This window comes from Ictalurus punctatus, chromosome 3 (genome assembly GCF_001660625.3).
Source record: "Ictalurus punctatus breed USDA103 chromosome 3, Coco_2.0, whole genome shotgun sequence".
In the NCBI taxonomy this organism is placed as follows: domain Eukaryota; kingdom Metazoa; phylum Chordata; class Actinopteri; order Siluriformes; family Ictaluridae; genus Ictalurus; species Ictalurus punctatus.
In genome coordinates, this window is record NC_030418.2 from 4,951,807 (window position 1) to 4,971,738 (window position 19,932).

The window sequence follows — 19,932 nt, forward strand, 5'->3', positions numbered from 1 at the left end:
CCGTGTTGCTCCAGTATCTGTGGTAGTCTAATAATAAACCAAAATTTTTCGGTAATAAAAACGTGAACATGTTTATTTACACCAGGGAATGACAACAAAAGGTTGGAGAAATGATAGTTCTTCGACTGTACTGTTTACTACTGAACCCAAGAGCTGACAAAGTGTGTATGGGATCTCATCAAAAGGTGTCAATCAGGAGAGGGGTACAAAATAATTTCCAAGAGGCAGTTTCTTCCCACCAATTTCTGCCCACATAGGCCGCCACCACTAGGTGATGCTTATCCTTTGGGTTATCTCAAGAACGAGTGGTTGAATGTTTGAAGGATTAACAGTAGATATAAAAAGTCTATACTCCCATGTTAAAATGACGCAAGATAAGTCACGTCAGATATTTCTTCCACCATTAACATGATATAGCAACCAACAAAATTCAAGTACAAATACAAGTAGAAACATTTTAGGGAAACATTTGCAAACACTTTTATAATGGGGCATTGTAACTGTGCTCCGAATTAATCAAACACTTTCAAACTCATGTTCAAAAGTAATTATCATACATCTGTCATCAATGTGATTTTCTTGACATATTCTTGGTTTTATCTGACTGCTGAACCCATGAACTGACAAAGGATGTACACGATCTCATCAAAAGGTATCGATCAGGAGAGGGGTACAACCGAATTTCCCAGACATGGCTGTAACATGGAACACTGTGAAGGCCATCAACAAGAAGTAGAGAAAATGTAACATTACCAAGAACAGGATGTCCCTCCAAAATGACAACAGGACAAGAAATAAATGTATAAGGGAGGCTGCCAAGGGACCTACAGCAACGTTAAAAGAGCTGCAGGAATATGTAGCAAGTACTGGTCACTCCCTGCATGTGTCAACAAGGTCTCATGTTCTTCACGTCTTGGCCGTGTGTTAGGGAAGCTAGACGAAAGCCCTTTCTCATAAAAACAAACAAACATCCAAGCCCACCCAAATCACACCAAACCATGTGGTAAATTTAGAAAATAACTGTAAAATATATGTTTGGTGCAAAACCAAGATTATTATCACCCAACAAATACTACACCCACAGTGAAACATGGTGGTGGCAGCATGCAATCTGGCTGCTTCTCTTCAGCTGAGACAGGGACTGTGTGGGACTGGGAAAACCCACATTTATAGAGGTTAACCTTTATTTTATACACCAACGTCAGAAAAGACAACTTTTACCAACTAAAACCAACTAGTCATTTCAGACTTCAGCGAGTAACATAAAGGTTAAGTAAGTGAATTGTTACTTACTTCCTCCAGAGTGTAACATTAGCTAAGATTCAACACCATAAATACAGTGAGAGCTGATCAGCAGCATTCCATAATGTTATGATAGCTACAGTTTTAGCTAGACAGCAGGCTGCATGTTTTCAAAAATATTTGAAGCCTAAACTCAAACAGAGATTTTGTTTTACTTTTTGTGATTGTCTGGTGAAGTCATAGGCCACCGGAATTGATACAATTATATTTCAAAAAGTGTGTGGAACTTAGAAGAGCTTCTAAACAGACATTCATGCTGCATCAATATCATCATCTGACCCGTGTGAAATGTGAGCTTAGAATTAACCTAAAAATAAAATGAACCTAATAATAAAGAAAAGAAAAAGAAAGCGACCACCAAGAAGACGTTTTTACTCCAATACCCAGCTTTCACTACCATAAGAAACAGGGAAGTATCCATCTTTTTTAGAGCTATCATTATGTGTAATTTACCAAATAATGTTTACTATAAATTTAAATTGCTAATCCAATAGAAAAACAATAACATTTTTTATGTATAATCTAAAAGACTGGGTTTAGTGTGGAATTTATTTAAATGAGATATCATTCGACTTTTGGTATGGGGTTTCCACAATATGCATATATACGTGTTTAGTTTACAGACAACATTAACAACTGACGACATAATAAACATTGAGTTGTTTTCTCATGGTTTTATTTGCTTTACATAATGCAAGGACAATGATATGATAAAGGAGGAGTGGACAGCCAACCAGTCATGGGGTACGTGTGGATAAGATAACGAATGTGTGCTGAACACCCCCTTCAATCGTGCAATCATGACAGGAATGTTCCTTGTCCCAAACTACTTATGGAGTCAGAGACAACTGATTGAAGTAAAACCAAGCATTCCTATAAGACAGATCCTCAGTGAAGCCTGAACTCTTTAAGAGCCTGTAGGACAACTGGTTCTCCTCCTCAACGAAGCAGTACACTGGATAGCCCTCCGAATGCAGTTTCTTTGTTGTACATATACAATGCCACTGTGACGTGTTTTGTGACACTCCTAATGTCAAACATAGCAAATGACATCAGAACATACTCTAACAGAGCCACAGTTGAGGAATAATAAAGGACATTAGACATTGGATGTTTATTAACTTCCTTTCACTTAATTCTGAGAAGAAAGAAGTACTTTTACTAGGACCACATGCAGCTACAAGTAAGCTCTCTGATTACACAGTGACTCTGAATGGCCTACCTATTTCACCATGTGCCGCAGTAAAAGACCTTGGTGTGATGATTGACTCTAGTCTTTCATTTGATACTCATGTAGACAGTATTACTATGATAGCCTTATTTCATGTCAGAAATATTGTTAAGATAAGAACTATAATGTCACTACATGATGCAGAAATATTAGTTCATGCTTTCATCACCTCTAGGTTGGATTATTGTAATGCCTTACTGTCTGGATGTTCCAGTAGTAGCATAAACAAGCTTCAGTTAGTCAAGAATGCAACTGCAAGAGTCCTTACTGGAACCACAAAGTATGAACACATCACATCTATCTTATCCACAATATATTGGCTCCCAGTAAAATTTCACATTGATTATAAAATACTACAATTGACCTACACAGCACTGAACGGTGTTGCTCCACAGTAGCTAAGTGAACTTTTGGTCTTCTATGATTCGCCACGTCTACTTCGATCAAAAGGTGCAGGCTATTTGTTGGTACCTCGAATAGTGAAGGCTAGAGCAAGGGGAAGAGCGTTCTCTTACAAAGCCCCACAGTTATGGAACGGCCTTCCAATTAGTGTTCGGGACTCAGACACAGTATCGGTGTTTAAGTTTAGGCTGAAAATATATTTGTTTACGCAAGTTTTCCATGAATAGACTTTCTTTTACATAAAGTACACAGTCTTATCCATCAGGGGAGAGTAAGCATACCTAATAATCGCTCCCTCTTTTTAGCTCCCTCTCTCCTTCTGTCGAGCCACACCTGATTTTATGGCGATGCCAGTGATCCTGCCCCTTTCTGCTCTCCGGACCTGCCCGATCCATCCTGATGCCCTACTTCTGGATGGCTCCAGTATCTGTGGTAGTCTAATAATAAACCAAAATTTTTCGGTAATAAAAACGTGAACATGTTTATTTACACCAGGGAATGACAACAAAAGGTTGGAGAAATGATAGTTCTTCGACTGTACTGTTTACTACTGAACCCAAGAGCTGACAAAGTGTGTATGGGATCTCATCAAAAGGTGTCAATCAGGAGAGGGGTACAAAATAATTTCCAAGAGGCAGTTTCTTCCCACCAATTTCTGCCCACATAGGCCGCCACCACTAGGTGATGCTTATCCTTTGGGTTATCTCAAGAACGAGTGGTTGAATGTTTGAAGGATTAACAGTAGATATAAAAAGTCTATACTCCCATGTTAAAATGACAGGTTTTTGCACTGTAAACTAAAATAACGCAAGATAAGTCACGTCAGATATTTCTTCCACCATTAACATGATATAGCAACCAACAAAATTCAAGTACAAATACATGTAGAAACATTTTAGGGAAACATTTGCAAACACTTTTATAATGGGGCATTGTGACTGTGCTCCGAATTAATCAAACACTTTCAAACTCATGTTCAAAAGTAATTATCACACATCGGTCATCAATGTGTAAAGGATGTATGGCATCTCATCAAAAGGTGTCAATCAGGAGAGGGGTACAAACTAATTTGGAGCTATCATTATGTGGAATTTACCAAATAATGTTTACTATAAATTTAATTTGCTAATCCAATAGAAAAACAATAACATTTTTTATGTATAATCTAAAAGGCTGGGTTTAGTGTGAAATTTATTTAAATGAGATATCATTCGACTTTTGGTATGTAGTTTTCACAATATGCATATACACGTGTTTAGTTTACAGACAACATTAACAACTGACGACATAATAAACACCGAGTTGTTTTCTCATGGTTTTATTTGCTTTACATAATGCAAGGACAATGATATGATAAAGGAGGAGTGGACAGCCAACCAGTCATGGGGTACGTGTGGATAAGATAACGAATGTGTGCTGAACACCCCCTTCAATCGTGCAATCTTGACAGGAATGTTCCTTGTCCCAAATTACTTATGGAGTCAGAGACAATTGATTGAAGTTAAACCAAGCATTCCTATAAGACAGATCCTCAGTGAAGCCTAAACTTTTTAAGAGCCTGTAGGACAACTGGTTCTCCTCCTCAACGAAGCAGTACACTGGATAGCCCTCTGAATGCAGTTTCTTTGCCAATATGGTGACCAGGGCTTTGGAGTAGCCTTTGCGTCTGTGCTCTGGGAGTGTGTACCCCATTCCCATCGCACAGTTAGAATAGGTCAATATCCATGACACCGGCTGACCCTCTGAGTCAAGTACACAACATGAAGGGTAATTCAAGATCATGCTCCTGATCATGGGCTCAGTGAATTCACCCTTGCCAAACTTCCATGTGCTGTTGATCAGAGCAACATGAGACTCCTTGACTGATGAGACTTGAATAGATAACCTGTAGAGGTTGAAGGAGAGTTTGGGTTTACATTATGTTTAACTAACTACTACTATATATAAACCACTACACTGCTGACATCTCAATACTAATTGGTCAGAAGGTGGTAATTAAATTTATATAATTTCAGGCTCAGACAGTAGTGCTGACTGTACGGCAAAGCACAGCATTATCTTTATGTGCTGGTTCCTATAGGGTATCATTTATAGAGTTATAGCAAATTACAGTGGGCTTATATGGCAGACAGTCCACATAATATAAGACTAATAATAAAGAAAAAACAACAACAATAAAACCATAAAATTGTTGATATGGTGGAACCTTCTGTAAGGAAACATTTATTTAAAATTTATGGAAGGAGTCTCCAGTGTCAGTCAGTGTTAGAGACCACAATATTAAAGGTTATTATAAACAGATAAAAGGTATGGCATTCTGATCTTTGATAAATAAACATTGTAATCTTTGGCAACATTCTGTGGTATAAGAGGAATAAAGCACTGCGGGATGGGCGTGTTGAAGCAGTTCATTTATTTACAGTGTGAAATTCTTTGCAGTGTTTTTACTCTGAATGGATTTTTTTTAAATTCAGTTACAGTGAGAGTAAATCACTTACTTGTCAGCTGGAAGGATGGATGGATCCTCCAGGCTCATTAAGTGGTATCCATTAATCATTTTGTTCATTGGTACACCATTGCTCAATGCTACAGCCTTTAACATTTCCTCATGCTGCAGCTCAACACCTATATGTTATAGATATGTAGATATAACACAGGTATGTTAGCGGGTTGCCAGTGTTTATACTGCTGTAATAAGAAGTTCGAAATTAATACTTAGACTGATGAACTGCTTCCAGTCTAGAACGTCTGTCCTGGTTAGTATGTTCCTGAGACATGATTCGTCCTTAGTAAAAATGCTCACTTGATTAAAAAAGTCTGGTTTCTGTATATGAGAGAAACAGGTCAACTATTAAAACTGAGATATATTGTTAAATTTTTCCAATACTTTGTCTGTTATTCATAACACAGATTATTATACTTTAAGCCCCAATCATTTCCATATTGAAGTCATCTTGTGCAAAATACTGTCATGGATTTCCCTTGCTCCAGCACTCACTTGACAGCATGCACTTCTATTGTTTCTGTTTTTCTATTGTTTCAACATATTGTGTATGTTTATTGATTCTTGATTCGCCTAGTTTGTGTTGTTTGTAGATCGCTTGAACCTCGTCTGTTCTTTGACTACGTTCTTGCTTATTATTTTGGTTTTGTCTGCCTGGCTCTCTTAATAAAGCTCTCTGCACTTGCATCCTGCATTACCCTTGCATTTGTAACAAATACCTGCCAGTTTGGTTTAACAAGTAGCACACTGAAATCTGGCCACCGGTCCACCAGCACATCTCTGTGGTCAACTTCTGCTCGATTAATAATAGAAACACATCCATACACCTGAAGACATGAAAAGTACAACATCTTACTTTAGCTATTTACGTCTTTTTTTCTATTAAATGTTGCATTAGAACATTTTGTAAATTTATGCCTTTTTAAAAAATAAATCAGCTTTAAGTAAATAAATCTATACCGGTTTTCTGTACGCTACTTTCCTTTTCCTTTTAAACTGCAACCCTTTCCCCCTGGGACGTGCAGAAGGGGGGGCTCTGGGGCTTCGAGCCCTTACCCTTTTTCTAAATTATTTAAAAGTGCCCTTCTCAACATTAATTAATAAACAATTAAATTATGTAAAAAGCATTTGAATATAATATATTAATATATATACATATATTAGTTATACAATATACATATACTAATTTTCCACTAATATGGTAAATGTAGTCCTGTAGCCTAAGTGATATGGAAAAATTGTGATATAAGATCATTAAAATCTCAATTTATCTTTTTTAAATGAAATTCAGAAGGAAAAAAATCACAAGCTGTGAGACTAAAAAGACAGTTCAGGAAGCAGTGCTGCAGTTTTATGGAAATCAGAGTGCTGCTGCAAAACGTAAATTTAATTGTGAAATTAATAGTTTTACTGACTTTACAATAAGTGACATACAGTGGGTGTGTCACTACAGTTGTGGATGGTAATATATGTAGTAATAGATAAATAGATGTAGGTTGTTTTTTTCATTTCATAATGTTTAAATTTTCTTTTAAAGATTCTTTGGATTCATCTCCCCACTAAAAGTTGCGGTGTTGTTTCAATTATTTCTATGAATGTAAAAATAAAATATTGTTAGGTTATATTAGTAGTGTCATTATCATATTCATTCTTGTGACCACACACACAGTCTGTTTACAATGTCTACCAGGGTGATAAGAATATGCAGTTAAATTAAAGTTTACAGACCTCTTGTGACTTGGGAAAGTAATGTCTGAGTGCTTCCAAAGCCTTCTTCAGCTCCTGCTTCCTCAACACCTTCATGATTCTGCAAAGCCCCTGCTGCTCACAGTCACATATACAATGCCATTGTGACGTGTTTTATGACACTCCTAATGTCAAACATAGCAAATTACATCAGAACATACTCTAACAGAGCCACAGTTGAGGAATAATAAAGGACATTAGACATTGGATGCTTATTAACTTCCTTTCACTTAATTCTGAGAAGAAAGAAGTACTTTTACTAGGACCACAAGTAAGCTCTCTGATTACACAGTGACTCTGAATGGCCTACCTATTTCACCATGTGCCGCAGTAAAAGACCTTGGTGTGATGATTGACTCCAGTCTTTCATTTGATACTCATGTAGACAGTATTACTATGATAGCCTTATTTCATGTCAGAAATATTGTTAAGATAAGAACTATAATGTCACTACATGATGCAGAAATATTAGTTCATGCTTTCATCACCTCTAGGTTGGATTATTGTAATGCCTTACTGTCTGGATGTTCCAGTAGTAGCATAAACAAGCTTCAGTTAGTCAAGAATGCAACTGCAAGAGTCCTTACTAGAACCCCAAAGTATGACCACATCACATCTATCTTATCCACAATGTATTCGCTCCCAGCAAAATTTCACATTGATTATAAAATACTACTATTGACCTATAAAGCACTGAACGGTGTTGCTCCACAGCAGCGAAGTGAACTTTTGGTCTTCTATGATCCGCCACGTCTACTTCGATCAAAAGGTGCAGGCTATTTGTTGGTACCTATAACAGTGAAGGCTACAGCAGGGGGAAGAGCGTTCTCTTACAAAGCCCCACAGTTATGGAACAGCCTTCCAATTAGTGTTCGGGACTCAGACACAGTATCGGTGTTTAAGTTTAGGCTGAAAACAAAGTAAAGTACACAGTCTTATCAATCAGAAGATAGTAAGCATACCTAATAATCGCTCCCTCTTTTTACCTCCCTTTCTCCTTCTCTCGAGCCACACCTGATTTTATGGCGATGCCAGTGATCCTGACCCTTTCTGCTCTCCGGACGTGCCCGATCCATCCTGATGCCCTACTTCTGGATGGAGCCGTCATCAACTGGAGGCTACAGCCTGGAGATTGCTGAGGATGGTACTGCTTGGACTGCAATTACCACATGCAGTTTTGCACTCAGGTCTCCTGAACAGTGAAGCAGAACGTTTTAACTATATGTGATTTAGTGTGGATTTACTATTAAAAGTGTTCACAATAAGCAAGGCTTCAAAACAGCGAATAACACAAATGGAAGTAAAGCAACAAACTCCCTGTGAACATTTTCTTGGTGTGAACACTCCTGGATAAACCAGGAAAAACAGGGAACATGGACAAATGTCAATTTCAATTTACATTGTCCCATATCAGGGGTGGCTAACGACCTAACCACTGCAGTCAACACCTTGGACCTGGCTGGCCCAGACCTATGCAGAACAAAAAAGACAAGAAGAGGGGGAAATGGCTTATATATATATATATATATATATATATATATATATATATATATATATATATATATATATATATATATATATATATATATATATATATATATATAACATTATGCCATAGTTTGCGGCACTATAAGAATTTAATCGTATTTTTCCAGTTCCCTCTTTCCATTTTATCTGTCCTTTTCCTAATGCATCTATAATGACAGTTTTAAAAAAAACAAACCCACACATTTCACTCCTTAATGAGTTCCCAAAACTGAGTTTCCCTAACAAACATACCCTGCATTTATAGTGCATTAACTGTGTGGTTTACAGACCTGTTGTGACTGGGGAAAGTAATGTCTGAGCACTTCCTCAGCTTTCTTCATCTCCTCCTTATTCAGCACCTTCATGGCTTTATAAAAATATAATTTTTAAAAGTATTGGAGAGTCCAGAGATACCCAGATGGACACGGGGAGAACATGTCAAACTCCAAACTGACAATAACCTGAACTCAGGATCAAATCGGGTATCCTGGAGCTGTGAGGCAACGACACTGCCTGCAGAGATAGTACGGCATTTGAATAAGAAAACTGTCAGGAGAATTTTCATCAAATGTTATGATCAGGTGTAAACATACTCAACCTTAAGGGCCACTGTTCTTACATTCGTAATATTGGTACCCATTATACACGTTTTTCATGTATATTTATAATAAACATTTTGATAGATTTATTATGTAAAACAATGTGAACAGCATATTGTTTTTCATGTCATTTTATTTGTTATATGTTTTACAAACACTTTAACAACTACTCAGATTAGCATGGTCCCTTCAAAATAATTCAACGTTGTGATACCAGGTAAAGCTTATGGAATGGTGAGGGAAGCATTTGTATAAAACTGAATAAAATCTAAATAAACTAACATGATTAATTAAACTTAATCCAAGCAGCCCTGTAAGACGGATCCATAGTGAAACCTAAACTGGTAAAGAGCCTGTAGGACAACTGGTTCTCCTCCTCAATGAAGCAGTACACTGGGTAGCCCTCTGAATGCAGTTTCTTGGCCAATATGGTGACCAGGGCTTTGGCGTAGCCTTTCCGTCTGTGCTCCGGCATTGTGTACAGCATTCCCATCGCACAGGAAGCATAGGTCAATATCCATGACACCGGCTGACCCTCTGAGTCCAGTACACAACACGAAGGGAAATTCATGATCCTTTCCCTGACGTACCATTCACTGAATTCACCCATGCCAAACTTCCATGTGCTATTGACCAGAGCAAGGTGAGACTCGTTAAGTGAGGACACTTATTTGGTATTTGATATTTGGTAACATTTGTACTATTTACTAGGTTCCGTTTCTTTTGAAATAGAAAAACCCATGTAAAAATATTTTTTAAATCTATTCAGTATATATAGTATATATATTCCGTTATTGGCTTGATAAGGAAGATATATGAAAAGAATAAGTGTATCTCCCTCTCCATATTAGGCCACCAGTACTTCTTCCGTAACAGATGGTAGGTGCGTTGTGCCCCTGGGTGGCCTGTGCCAACCACCGTGTGGGCCCAGACGACAAGTTCCTGTCGATATCGTTCAGGCACAAATCGTCTTCCCGAAGGGCGTGTTTCTGGAACTTGTGACAGAGAGATGTTCTCTAGCGCTTGATCCAGCTCCCACTCCAGGGCACTAATAATACATGAGGGTGGTAAGATGTACTCGTCATTGTTCCTCAGAACCACAGTGTTGTCCAGATAAGACAGGGCATCAGCCTTAGTATTCTTGGATCCTGGTCGGTATGACAAGGTGAACTGGAACCTGGCAAAAAACAGTGAACATCGGGCTTGACAACTTCTTTGCAGTACGTAGATATTCTAAGTTTTTGTGATGAGTGAATATGACGAAAGGGTGTGTAGCTCCCTCCAGCCAGTGCCGCCATTCTTCCAGGGCTAGTTTAACGGCCAAGAGTTCTCTATTGCCCACATCGTAGTTTCTTTCGGCAGGTGACAGTTTTCGTGAGAAGAATGCCAAAGGATGGAGTTTGGGCTTCTCTCCAAAGCGCTGTGAGAGGAGCACTCCTACACCTGTCTCTGATGCGTGGACCTCCACCACAAATGGTTTGGATGGGTCTGGGTGCTTGATAAAGGGAGCGGTTGTGAAGGCCTTCTTGAGCTGATCTAGTGCTGCTTGGGCAGCTGGGTTCCATGGAAGGCATTTGGGTTTTCCTTTCAACAAGGACGTCAGTGGGTTTGTTATGGAGCTGAAATTTTGGAGGAACCTTTGGTAGAAATTGGCGAAACCCAGGAATCTCTGTAACTCCTTCATGGTTGCAGGCTTGGGTCAGTCTACTACTGCTTTTACTTTTACTTGGTCCATGGTAACCCCCTCAGGGCTGATGAAATGGTGTTTTCATGGAACTCACATTTTTCGGCTTTGACGTAAAGCTGGTGCTGGAGTAATCTTTGCAGGACTTTACGGACATGGTGAACGTGCTCCTCCTCGGAACTGAAATATATCAATATATCATCGATGTACGCGATTATGTTACGTCCCAGCATGTCCCTTAAGATTAAGACACTGGAAGACAGAGGGAGTGCTAGAAAGCCCATACACAGTGCCCGGAGGTGGTGCTAAACCCCGTCTTCCACTCATCTCCCTCTCTGATCCGGACCAGGTTGTATGCACTGTGGAGGTCCAGCTTTGTGAAGATGGTAGCAGCACAAAGTTGTTCTAGAGCGACTGGTACTAATGGAAGAGGGTAGCGATACTTGATACAGCATTGGTTTAAATCCCTGTAGTCTATGCATGGTTGTAGCCCTCCTCCCTTCTTCTCCACAAAAAAGAATCCTGCAGAGGCAGGGGACGTACAGGGTCTTATGTAACCCTTTTATAGTGCCTGTATTGGATGTACTCCTCCATAGCGCTCTGCTCAGTCTGTGATAGTGGGTAAACCCTGCCTCGGGGTGGCGTAGTTCCCAGAAGCAGATCGTTGGCACAGTCGTAAGGCCGATGAGGTGGTAATCCACTAGTCTTTTCTTTGCTAAACACCTCGCTGAGGTCCTGGTATTCAGTGGGAATGTGGACTGTGGTAGTTTTGTTTGGGCTCTCGATGGAGGTGGTCGCTAGGATGATCACGGGTGTCTGAAGACAATGGTTGATGCAATGGGGGGGACCAGTGCGTGATCTCCTTTTGAGTCCAGGAAATACTCAGGTTATGGTGTTCTAACCAGGGGAGGCCTAGGACCACTGGATGTCTGGCGGACACCATGACGTAGAACACCATGCTCTCCTGATGGAGTGCGCTGGTCCGGAAATTGAGTGGTTCAGTACAATGGGGCCCCCATCGATGGCTTGAATCCGGCGTGGTGTGATTAGTGGACGAACAGGGATGTTGTGCTACTGTATGGTGGTCTGGTCAATGAAATTCCCTGCTGCTCCTGAGTCAATCAGCGCTTCTAAAGTACAACATAGTCCTGAGTGTTCTACTATGACCGGCAGCAAGAATGCAGATTGAAGTATATGTTGGCTCGAATTTAGCCTATTACCCAAAAACATTTAAAATTCAACTTAGAAGCCAATACTCACATCTACCTCTGAGACCAGTTGGAGATAGAAAAAATACACCAGCCGTGAGTGAGAAGAAGCAAGGGTCCAGCTTTATTGTTCCATTCCACCACACGAGATCCACACCGATGAGAATTCTCAGAAGTGATCCCCCCTACCCTGAGCTTAAGCTCCAGTATTTATACTGTATTTACACACTAGATAACCCATAGGTTTCCAGAAAAGGCCTATTTCACTTACCCATAGAATTGAAACCCGGGGTTTTACTTTACACATAAAATCAGAACTCAGGCATTTCCAACAACCCAGGAAACAAAAACCCAGTGTCTCTATTTACCTAGGTTTTCAAAAACCAGGGTTCTCTTTTACCTAGGTCTTCAAAAACCAGGGTTCTCCCTTACCCAGGTCTTCAGAAACCATGATTCCCATTTCCCTAGGTAGTAAAAATGACGTAAGCAAGACGACTAAACAACCGGGAGGGACCTTGGTCTTATCGTTATCTCGAGGGGGGGGGCAGCCACCCTTATAACTGGCTTTCTTCATGGTTCTCTAAAAATTAAGGCTTTCCTTGCGAGACGAGAATCTTCACCATCTGAATCATGAGTAAGTTATATTTTCCTTTTTTCCCCGTACTTCTCATTTATAATTTATTTTCATATTTGCACTATATTTCTTATTTTATATATATTTATACTACTTGAAAAGCGGTTTACTGTACTTCCAACTTCTTAATATCATTACAGTTCTACTGTCCTGCATATCCTACTATTCTGTTTTTTATAGAGTTTCTCTATTACTATAAGATATTATTAAAGTTATTCATGTGTGTGTATGAGGAAGAGAGAGTGTGTGTGTATGTATGTTGTGTCTACTTGCCCGCCCTTGACTGTACGAGTGTGTGTGTGTGTGTGTGTGTTTTTAGCACTCCTTAGCTCGTACACTTCTTTTTGACTTTTTTGACTATTACTGATCTTAAATTGCTCGTAATTCCAATCTGTCAATGTCCGCCTAATCCCGCTTCTACGTGTCAAGGTGCCCGTTTTTCCTTCTTCTCCCTTATGTTTATTTTATGACATTTTTTATCCACAACATTTCCCCCTCTGAGGCTGTGAAGCCTCATACACTACCTTAATTAAGCGGGTATCTGTGGAGGAACTGGTTCTGCCGCACCCCATGGCCGTCCCCCGCTAGCTGTCGGAGGATTACTCTAACAAGGCCATAATCCCTGCGCCCGTCGTCCCCGTAATCCAATGGGTCCCTTACATTAACCACTTCTACGCAACACTGATCCGAACAGGAGCTGAGGAGGTTTTGTAGACCTGGTGGGAGACGTGCTAGTGTTGTGCGCCCTGGGGTCTCATAGTAGATTGGCAGCTGGAGAATGGGCCTTAGGACCCCCCTACATCCACTTTGCGCCGGACATGTGTAGATGTACCTAGCCATAACTCTTAACCCTTAACTTACTTCTCCTTTTAACTATGTATATATATATCTCATTTCGAATTTAACTACCTTGATTATACGTTTGTTTGCCTACATCGATTATAAGATTAACTGAGTTCCTCTAATCATTTATTACTACTACTACTGCCATACGTATGAGTACACTACAGTAACTAACTACTTGATCTACACGTCCCTATCTTTCTCAACTAGGCCTGTCAGCCCACAGTTTTGTATTTGTCGGGACCTGCAGATTCTTGCTTCCCCTCAAAAACCAACCCCAGTCTTTCGCAGTCAGGGGTGGGCGAAAAAACCTCTTACGAGGAAAAATTCCCACCCTGCCAGCACCATGTGCTCAGCAGCACCATTATACTTTTCTGTGCCTGATTGCGTCACACTTTTTTGCCCATCACATTACATGTCATACATACATACACATTTTATAACACTCGGCATAACAGTCTCTATCGGCAGTATCCCTCTGTATTCCAGTTGTCTTCGGCTCAAGCACTTTACGTACTGTAGAGAACCACCCTTTGGGGAGAGGTTAGGCTAGCACTTACACCCAGGGTATGGATCATCACATCTTCTTCTCACCCCTCAGGGTTCAGTAGATCTGCAACACACATGAACATATAGAAAACACCAATAGGTCCCGTTTGTCTCGGATAGGCCCATTACCTTGCCACTACCTTGTACAAACGGGTCCTTGCGCCCCCTTTCCCATCAGTCCTGGCTCATGTCCTGTCTCATGTTCTCGTAGACGCTGGTGTTGCTGCTGTCACTGCTCATTGACCCCCGTCGCATGGTCTCAATCACCACCCCCCGTTGAGGCGGTAACGCCTCACCCTTAACAACGTACTGGCCAGAAAAGGAGGCTGAGGACATCACCATCCGCCGTGCGCAGGGGATCACACAGCAGGCCACCAGAGCCATAAGGAGAAGGAGGACGAACAGGGACGCTCCCAAGCGGGTCAGGGTAGCATTCCAATCTCCAGAAAGAAACCAGGAGAGCCACGGCGGGAGGCGGAGACTAGACCCAAAGCCGGAGTTAGCCGCTTGCTCCGTCTGGAGGGCTTGTAGTTGGCCCAGGACCTTGGAGAGGGCTCCCTCAGAACCAGTGTGCAAAGGGATTGCAGCACAGCACTCGGGACCAATCATTGTACAGACACCTTCCTCGGGGGCCCGCATCTGGTCCAGGACAAAACGGTTCTGAGCAGCCATGAGGGAAGTGGCATGGAGCTGATCACGGACCAGTCCGAGAGCACTCAGTGAGTAGTTAATGAAGCGTTGCTCGTTGTACCACATGTAATTAATCCATGCCACGTTGCGGTTGATCTGCACGGCCGGGAGCAAAATAGACGCTACACCACTGCCAACGGCCTCCATGGCTCTGTAGCGAGCAGGAACGCCAACGGGGGTACCCCCAAAGTCAAGATGGACGGTCTCATCAGCAGCCCAGTCAGAATAGTTCGCTGCATCAGCGTCACGGACATACTGAGTCCATTGGGCCACGTCGCGGCGTGAACGGGACCGGCCGGATGACGGTCGGTCAGCCACCAACAAAACACGGGTCTTACCATCCAACCTAACCGGGGCGCAGCATCCCTGCCACTCCGCAGGCAAGGTCTGGCGTACACGTTGGCCCCCGCAAAACCAGAACACATCCGCAAGGGGAACAGTACCACCACTAAGATCAGGTAGGGGAATTACCACGTTGGGGGTGCATGGGGGTGAATCACAAACAGAGGGGGTTTCAATTTGCAAATCATTAGCGAACAGGGAGACATTACATCGGACAGACATATTTCCCACAGGATATACGCCAACAGAGGAGCAGAGGCAGATGGGAAAGAACGAGGGCAGAGATGGTTGGACGCGGACAAAAGTCGACACTTGAGTGGTTACAGGGTGAAACAGGCATGAGGAGCTTGCATTGTGCATCCACGATGGGCCAAAATCAGCCGAAAGGGCCCCAAGGAGGCACACAGTAGGACACAAAAAATCAACAGAATAGGGGTTGGTGAGACATTCTTTGAGGTTCCCCATGGACAAAATGGGGGGTGAGGCTACGATCATGACATACGAGACACGAGCGATCCGTCACAGATCGAGCAGTGTGGACCATCCATGCCATGTACATGTTACTCTGCTCCTCCGTGAGCGAAGTGTTAGCGGTAGAGATTGAATAATATTGTAATTTCATTAATTTATGTGCGAGCGGAGTTGACATCGGGGAAATGAGGAGGGGGTGGAGAGCCCGGGATGCGAAGGGTGACCCTGTACCATCATGGTAAGAACATGCCGTAGCCGAGCAAAGGAACGGTAGCCACAGGGGGCCAATCGTGGGCAGCTCGAAGGAGCACCTACTCGTCCGTGCCCTACCAGTAATTCTAAGATGTCCTACGCGAATCTCCACAGACCGAGCTGGGGAGAAAGTGAATGAGGCCAAATAGGGACTTCTCCCAATCAGGGACTCTTCATGGGCGAGTCTAAGGAGAGCTAACGCGCACATCGAGCTACGGGAACCTATAGTGGAGCCAGGGGCCGTCCAGGATCGAACACGCCTAATACGAGGATAGAGGGCTGTGCGGGAAGTAGCAGTCGCTAGTGGGTGTAATGTATGATAGGAATCCAGGGCATTTCTTTTAAACATTGGGTCGTAGAAAAAGAAAAAGAGTACTATTAGCCCTGCTGTAAAAATCAGTTTACCCACATACGTGCTACTATTCTGTGGAGCTTGTTCCACCGGTCCACTCCGGAACCGGGGGTAGGGGAGTGCGCAAGGATTCATGCGGAGACTGACGTTCAGGAGTAAGCTCGGGTAAGTTCAACTGTGCTGCTAGAGACTGTAGCGTATCTGAGTTGATTAGGCTCAGAGGCAAAGCGGTGTCGTCAAGGTCCTGACAGAGAGTGGCGAATGTAGACAGAAAATCCTCCGTTGCTGGGGTTACAACTTCCTGTGGGCAGATAACTACACCCGTCACTTCTATTTGGGGCGTGAGAACGGTGAGGCTACTGGCATCAGACTGAGACAGTCTATCGAGTTTTTCCACAGCTCGCCGCTTGTTCTGGGCTCGAGTGCTGTAGGCAGGGCTCAGGGATGCACCCGAATCACTGTCACTATCAGTGAACACCACTGCCCCAGTGGGCTTCCTTGTACTGTCTAGTCTTGAGGTCGATGGTTGTTCGTCGGTAGTGTCTTGCAGTAGCGGTCCCTTACCTGGTTCGGCGCTGCTGCAGTGGTTCAAGTGATACCAGTAATTCCTCCCCTCTACTTTCACAGCCGTGGGGGTTGCAGCGACCACGGTGAATGGTCCTTCCCGACGTCCCGCAAGGGGGCTCTTTCTCTTGAAAACACGAATGTATACCTGGTCCCCCGGTGCCACTAGGCGTACGTCCTCCCGTACCTCGCTCTCTCCATGGACTGCCTCACGAACCTGTGAATACAAATGTCTATGGATTTTGGTGAGGGTTCGCACATAATCCTGCATTTCGTCCTCCAATTGTGCCAAAGACGGCCCTGTGTATGGACCTCGGGTGAATGCCATAGGCATTGGGCGCCCAGTAAGCATTTCATGAGGAGTCAAGTGCGTCATACGATTGGTCTGAGAACGCATCTTCATCAAGGCCAGTGGTAAGGCCTGTACCCAGTTCAGGCGAGAGCTCTCGCATATTTTTGCCAGTTTATTAACTAGGGTACCATTCACTCGTTCTACCATGCCCTGGGATTGAGGATGATACACACATCCTAGCTTATGATCTATCCCCAAGGCAGATGCCACATTGTCAATGACGTTATTCACAAAGTGGGTACCGTTGTCCGAACTCAGAAAATCTGGAATACCGAACCGGGGAATGACTTCGCGACATAAAAATTTAGCCGCGGTCCTTGCATCTTCCTTGGAAGTTGCAGTTGCTTCCACCCACCTGCTGAAGCGGTCTACTACTACTAGAATGTAGCGCTTCCCTTCTTTCCGGTTGTCTGCTCCCATGTCTACATAATCCATCATTATATGCCGGAATGGCCCTGTCGGCGGGGGAATATGTCCTAAAGGAGCAGTGAAGTTCTTTCGCACATTGTTCTTGATACACACTTCACATCTATTCAATGCATAGTCCACCATACTGGCCAGAAATGGGGACCACCATTCCTGACGGATTTTTCGGATTGTTTCGGTTCTATGGGCATGATCCAAGCCATGGGCTTCTTTGATCAAGAGCGGGAGGTAACTGGCTGGGGCTATACACAATCCTTCTATGCTGCGCCACAATCCAGTACCCGCCTCTTTTCTCGCCCCCCGTTTTATCCACGCCGATACTTCAGCCACACCTGCGGTGTTCTGCAGCTCCACCAAGTGGGCTACATTGTCTACCTGCGGATGCCGCATCGGACTTTCCCCAGGCTGAGTTAGGGCCATCATCTGCCCCGGCCCTACGGCAGCTTTCTTAGCTGCCTCATCCGCCAGTGAGTTTCCTTTAGTGATAAAGGAGTCATCGGTCCTATGTGCCCTGCATTTCACTACAGCTAATTTTGCGGGCAATGTCATAGCATATAGTAAATCTGAAATCGCCTCCCCGTGGGTCACGGCGGTCCCATCTGCCCGCTGGAATCCCCTTTGAGCCCAGATTGGTCCAAACACATGGCAGACTCCATGAGCATAGGCTGAGTCCGTATATATATTGCAACTCTCATTACGGCCCAAATTACATGCAGCTGTCAACGCCCGTAGTTCAGCTAGCTGGGCCGAGCAGGGTTGGGGGAGCGGAACACTCATCACTACCTCAAACGTCGCCGGGTTTCGTCGTGCTTCTACTACTGCCAACCCAGCCTTATTGCCCGTATTAGTACGATAACAGGAACCGTCCACAAAATACGTATGCTTAGCATTATCAATAGGGCAGTTCTCCAAATCTGAACGCGCTTTCAAAAATATCTCTGATACTGCTACGCACTCATGGGGCACACCATCTATCGGGGTTACCAGTTTATCGGCCGGATTCACCGTGGTGCACCGTTCTATGGTGAGCTCCGGGGCTGACAGAATGGAGTCATATCCTGTTCGACGGGAGTTCGTTATCACAAAGGTCTGACTCGTTAGGAGCGCATGCAGTGCATGGGTCGTATATAATGTAACTGGGTGCCCCATGGTGATTGAGGACGCTTTCTGATATGCAAATGCGGCCGCTGCCAAAGACCGATAACAGGGGGGCATCCCTTTTTCCACGTTATCAAGAGCCGTGCTGTAATAGGAGATGGCCTGTTTTCCCATCCCTTGTTGCTGCTGAGTTAGAACGGCTGATGCGTACCCCTTTCTTTCGGATACATAGAGGTGAAAAGGTTTGCTATAATCTGGGTTAGCCAATGCAGGAGCGGTCATTAAGGCCATTTTAATATCTGCGAGTGCAGCTAGAGCTTCAGGAGTCCAGACGAGGGGGGCATTTGGCTGTGATTGGTCTGCTGCCTTAATCATATCCCGTAATGGTTGGACCCTTAGCGCGAACTCACATATCCATGGACGACTGAACCCCGCCATTCCTAGAAACGCCAACATCTGTCGCACGGTGGTTGGCTGTGGGGCCTTGCGTATGGCCTCTACATGCTTTGGTGCTATAGTACGGCTTTCTCCCTCTAACACACGACCTAGGTATTCCACTTTTTGTCTACAAAATTGCAACTTTTCTTTACTTACTTTGTGGCCATTTTCGGCCAACATTCTTAGAACCTTTAGAGAGTCGTGCTGGCATTGCTCTTTAGACGCACTACAAATCAAAAGGTCGTCGACATATTGCAAGATGGTGCTACGGCACTCCAGGGCTGAGAGGTCTTGAGCCAGTACCTGATTAAATATGGATGGGCTTTCACAGTATCCCTGCGGAAGTCTAGTGTATGTGTACTGCTGCCCTTCGTATGTGAAAGCAAACAAATGCTGTGAGTCTGGGTGCAGTGGCACGCTAAAAAATGCTGAGCATAAATCTATGACAGTATACCATTTGGTCCCTTCTGGAATGTTCGACAATAGGGTGTGTGGGTCTGGCACTACTGGTGTTTCCGGTATCACAATTTGGTTAATAGCACGCAAATCATGTACTAGCCTCCACTTCTCTGAGTCAGGTTTTCTAACTGGAAAAATGGGGGTATTGCACTGACTTCGCGTGGAGATTAGAACTCCGGCCTCTACCAATCCGTGTATTGTGGGCCGTATGCCTTCTCTAGCTTGCACTGACAACGGATACTGTTTCTGGTAGGGCAACC

General features: G+C 43.3%; 1 protein-coding gene across 2 annotated transcripts; it reads right to left on the reverse strand.

The window, feature by feature from the left end:
• Nucleotides 1-3,400: 3,400 nt before the first annotated feature.
• On the reverse strand, nt 3,401-8,653 carry LOC108261418 (glycine N-acyltransferase-like protein 3). Of its 2 annotated transcripts, XM_017462315.3 has the most exons (5): nt 7,167-8,652; nt 6,158-6,265; nt 5,651-5,759; nt 5,434-5,560; nt 3,401-4,820 (listed from the first exon to the last, which is right to left on the reverse strand). In XM_017462315.3, the coding sequence occupies exons 1-5, from the start codon at nt 7,239-7,241 to the stop codon at nt 4,409-4,411; spliced, it is 831 nt and encodes a 276-aa protein (XP_017317804.1). In that variant the 5' UTR covers nt 7,242-8,652; the 3' UTR covers nt 3,401-4,408. The 2 variants fall into 2 exon arrangements, with proteins under 2 accessions (XP_017317804.1, XP_017317805.1); XM_017462316.3 differs by lacking the exon at nt 6,158-6,265 and having other exon boundaries at nt 7,167-8,653.
• Nucleotides 8,654-19,932: the final 11,279 nt, after the last annotated feature.

Bases quoted from the DNA above. Each gene is read 5' to 3' on its own strand.
- LOC108261418 (XM_017462315.3), bottom strand. From the start codon at position 7,241: ATGAAGGTGTTGAGGAAGCAGGAGCTGAAGAAGGCTTTGGAAGCACTC. The intron at 6,266-7,166 runs GTCTGTAAACTT...TCATGTCTTCAG, and splicing joins ACTTTCCCAAGTCACAAGAG to GTGTATGGATGTGTTTCTAT. The intron at 4,821-5,433 runs GTAAGTGATTTA...CAACCTCTACAG, and splicing joins TCCATCCTTCCAGCTGACAA to GTTATCTATTCAAGTCTCAT.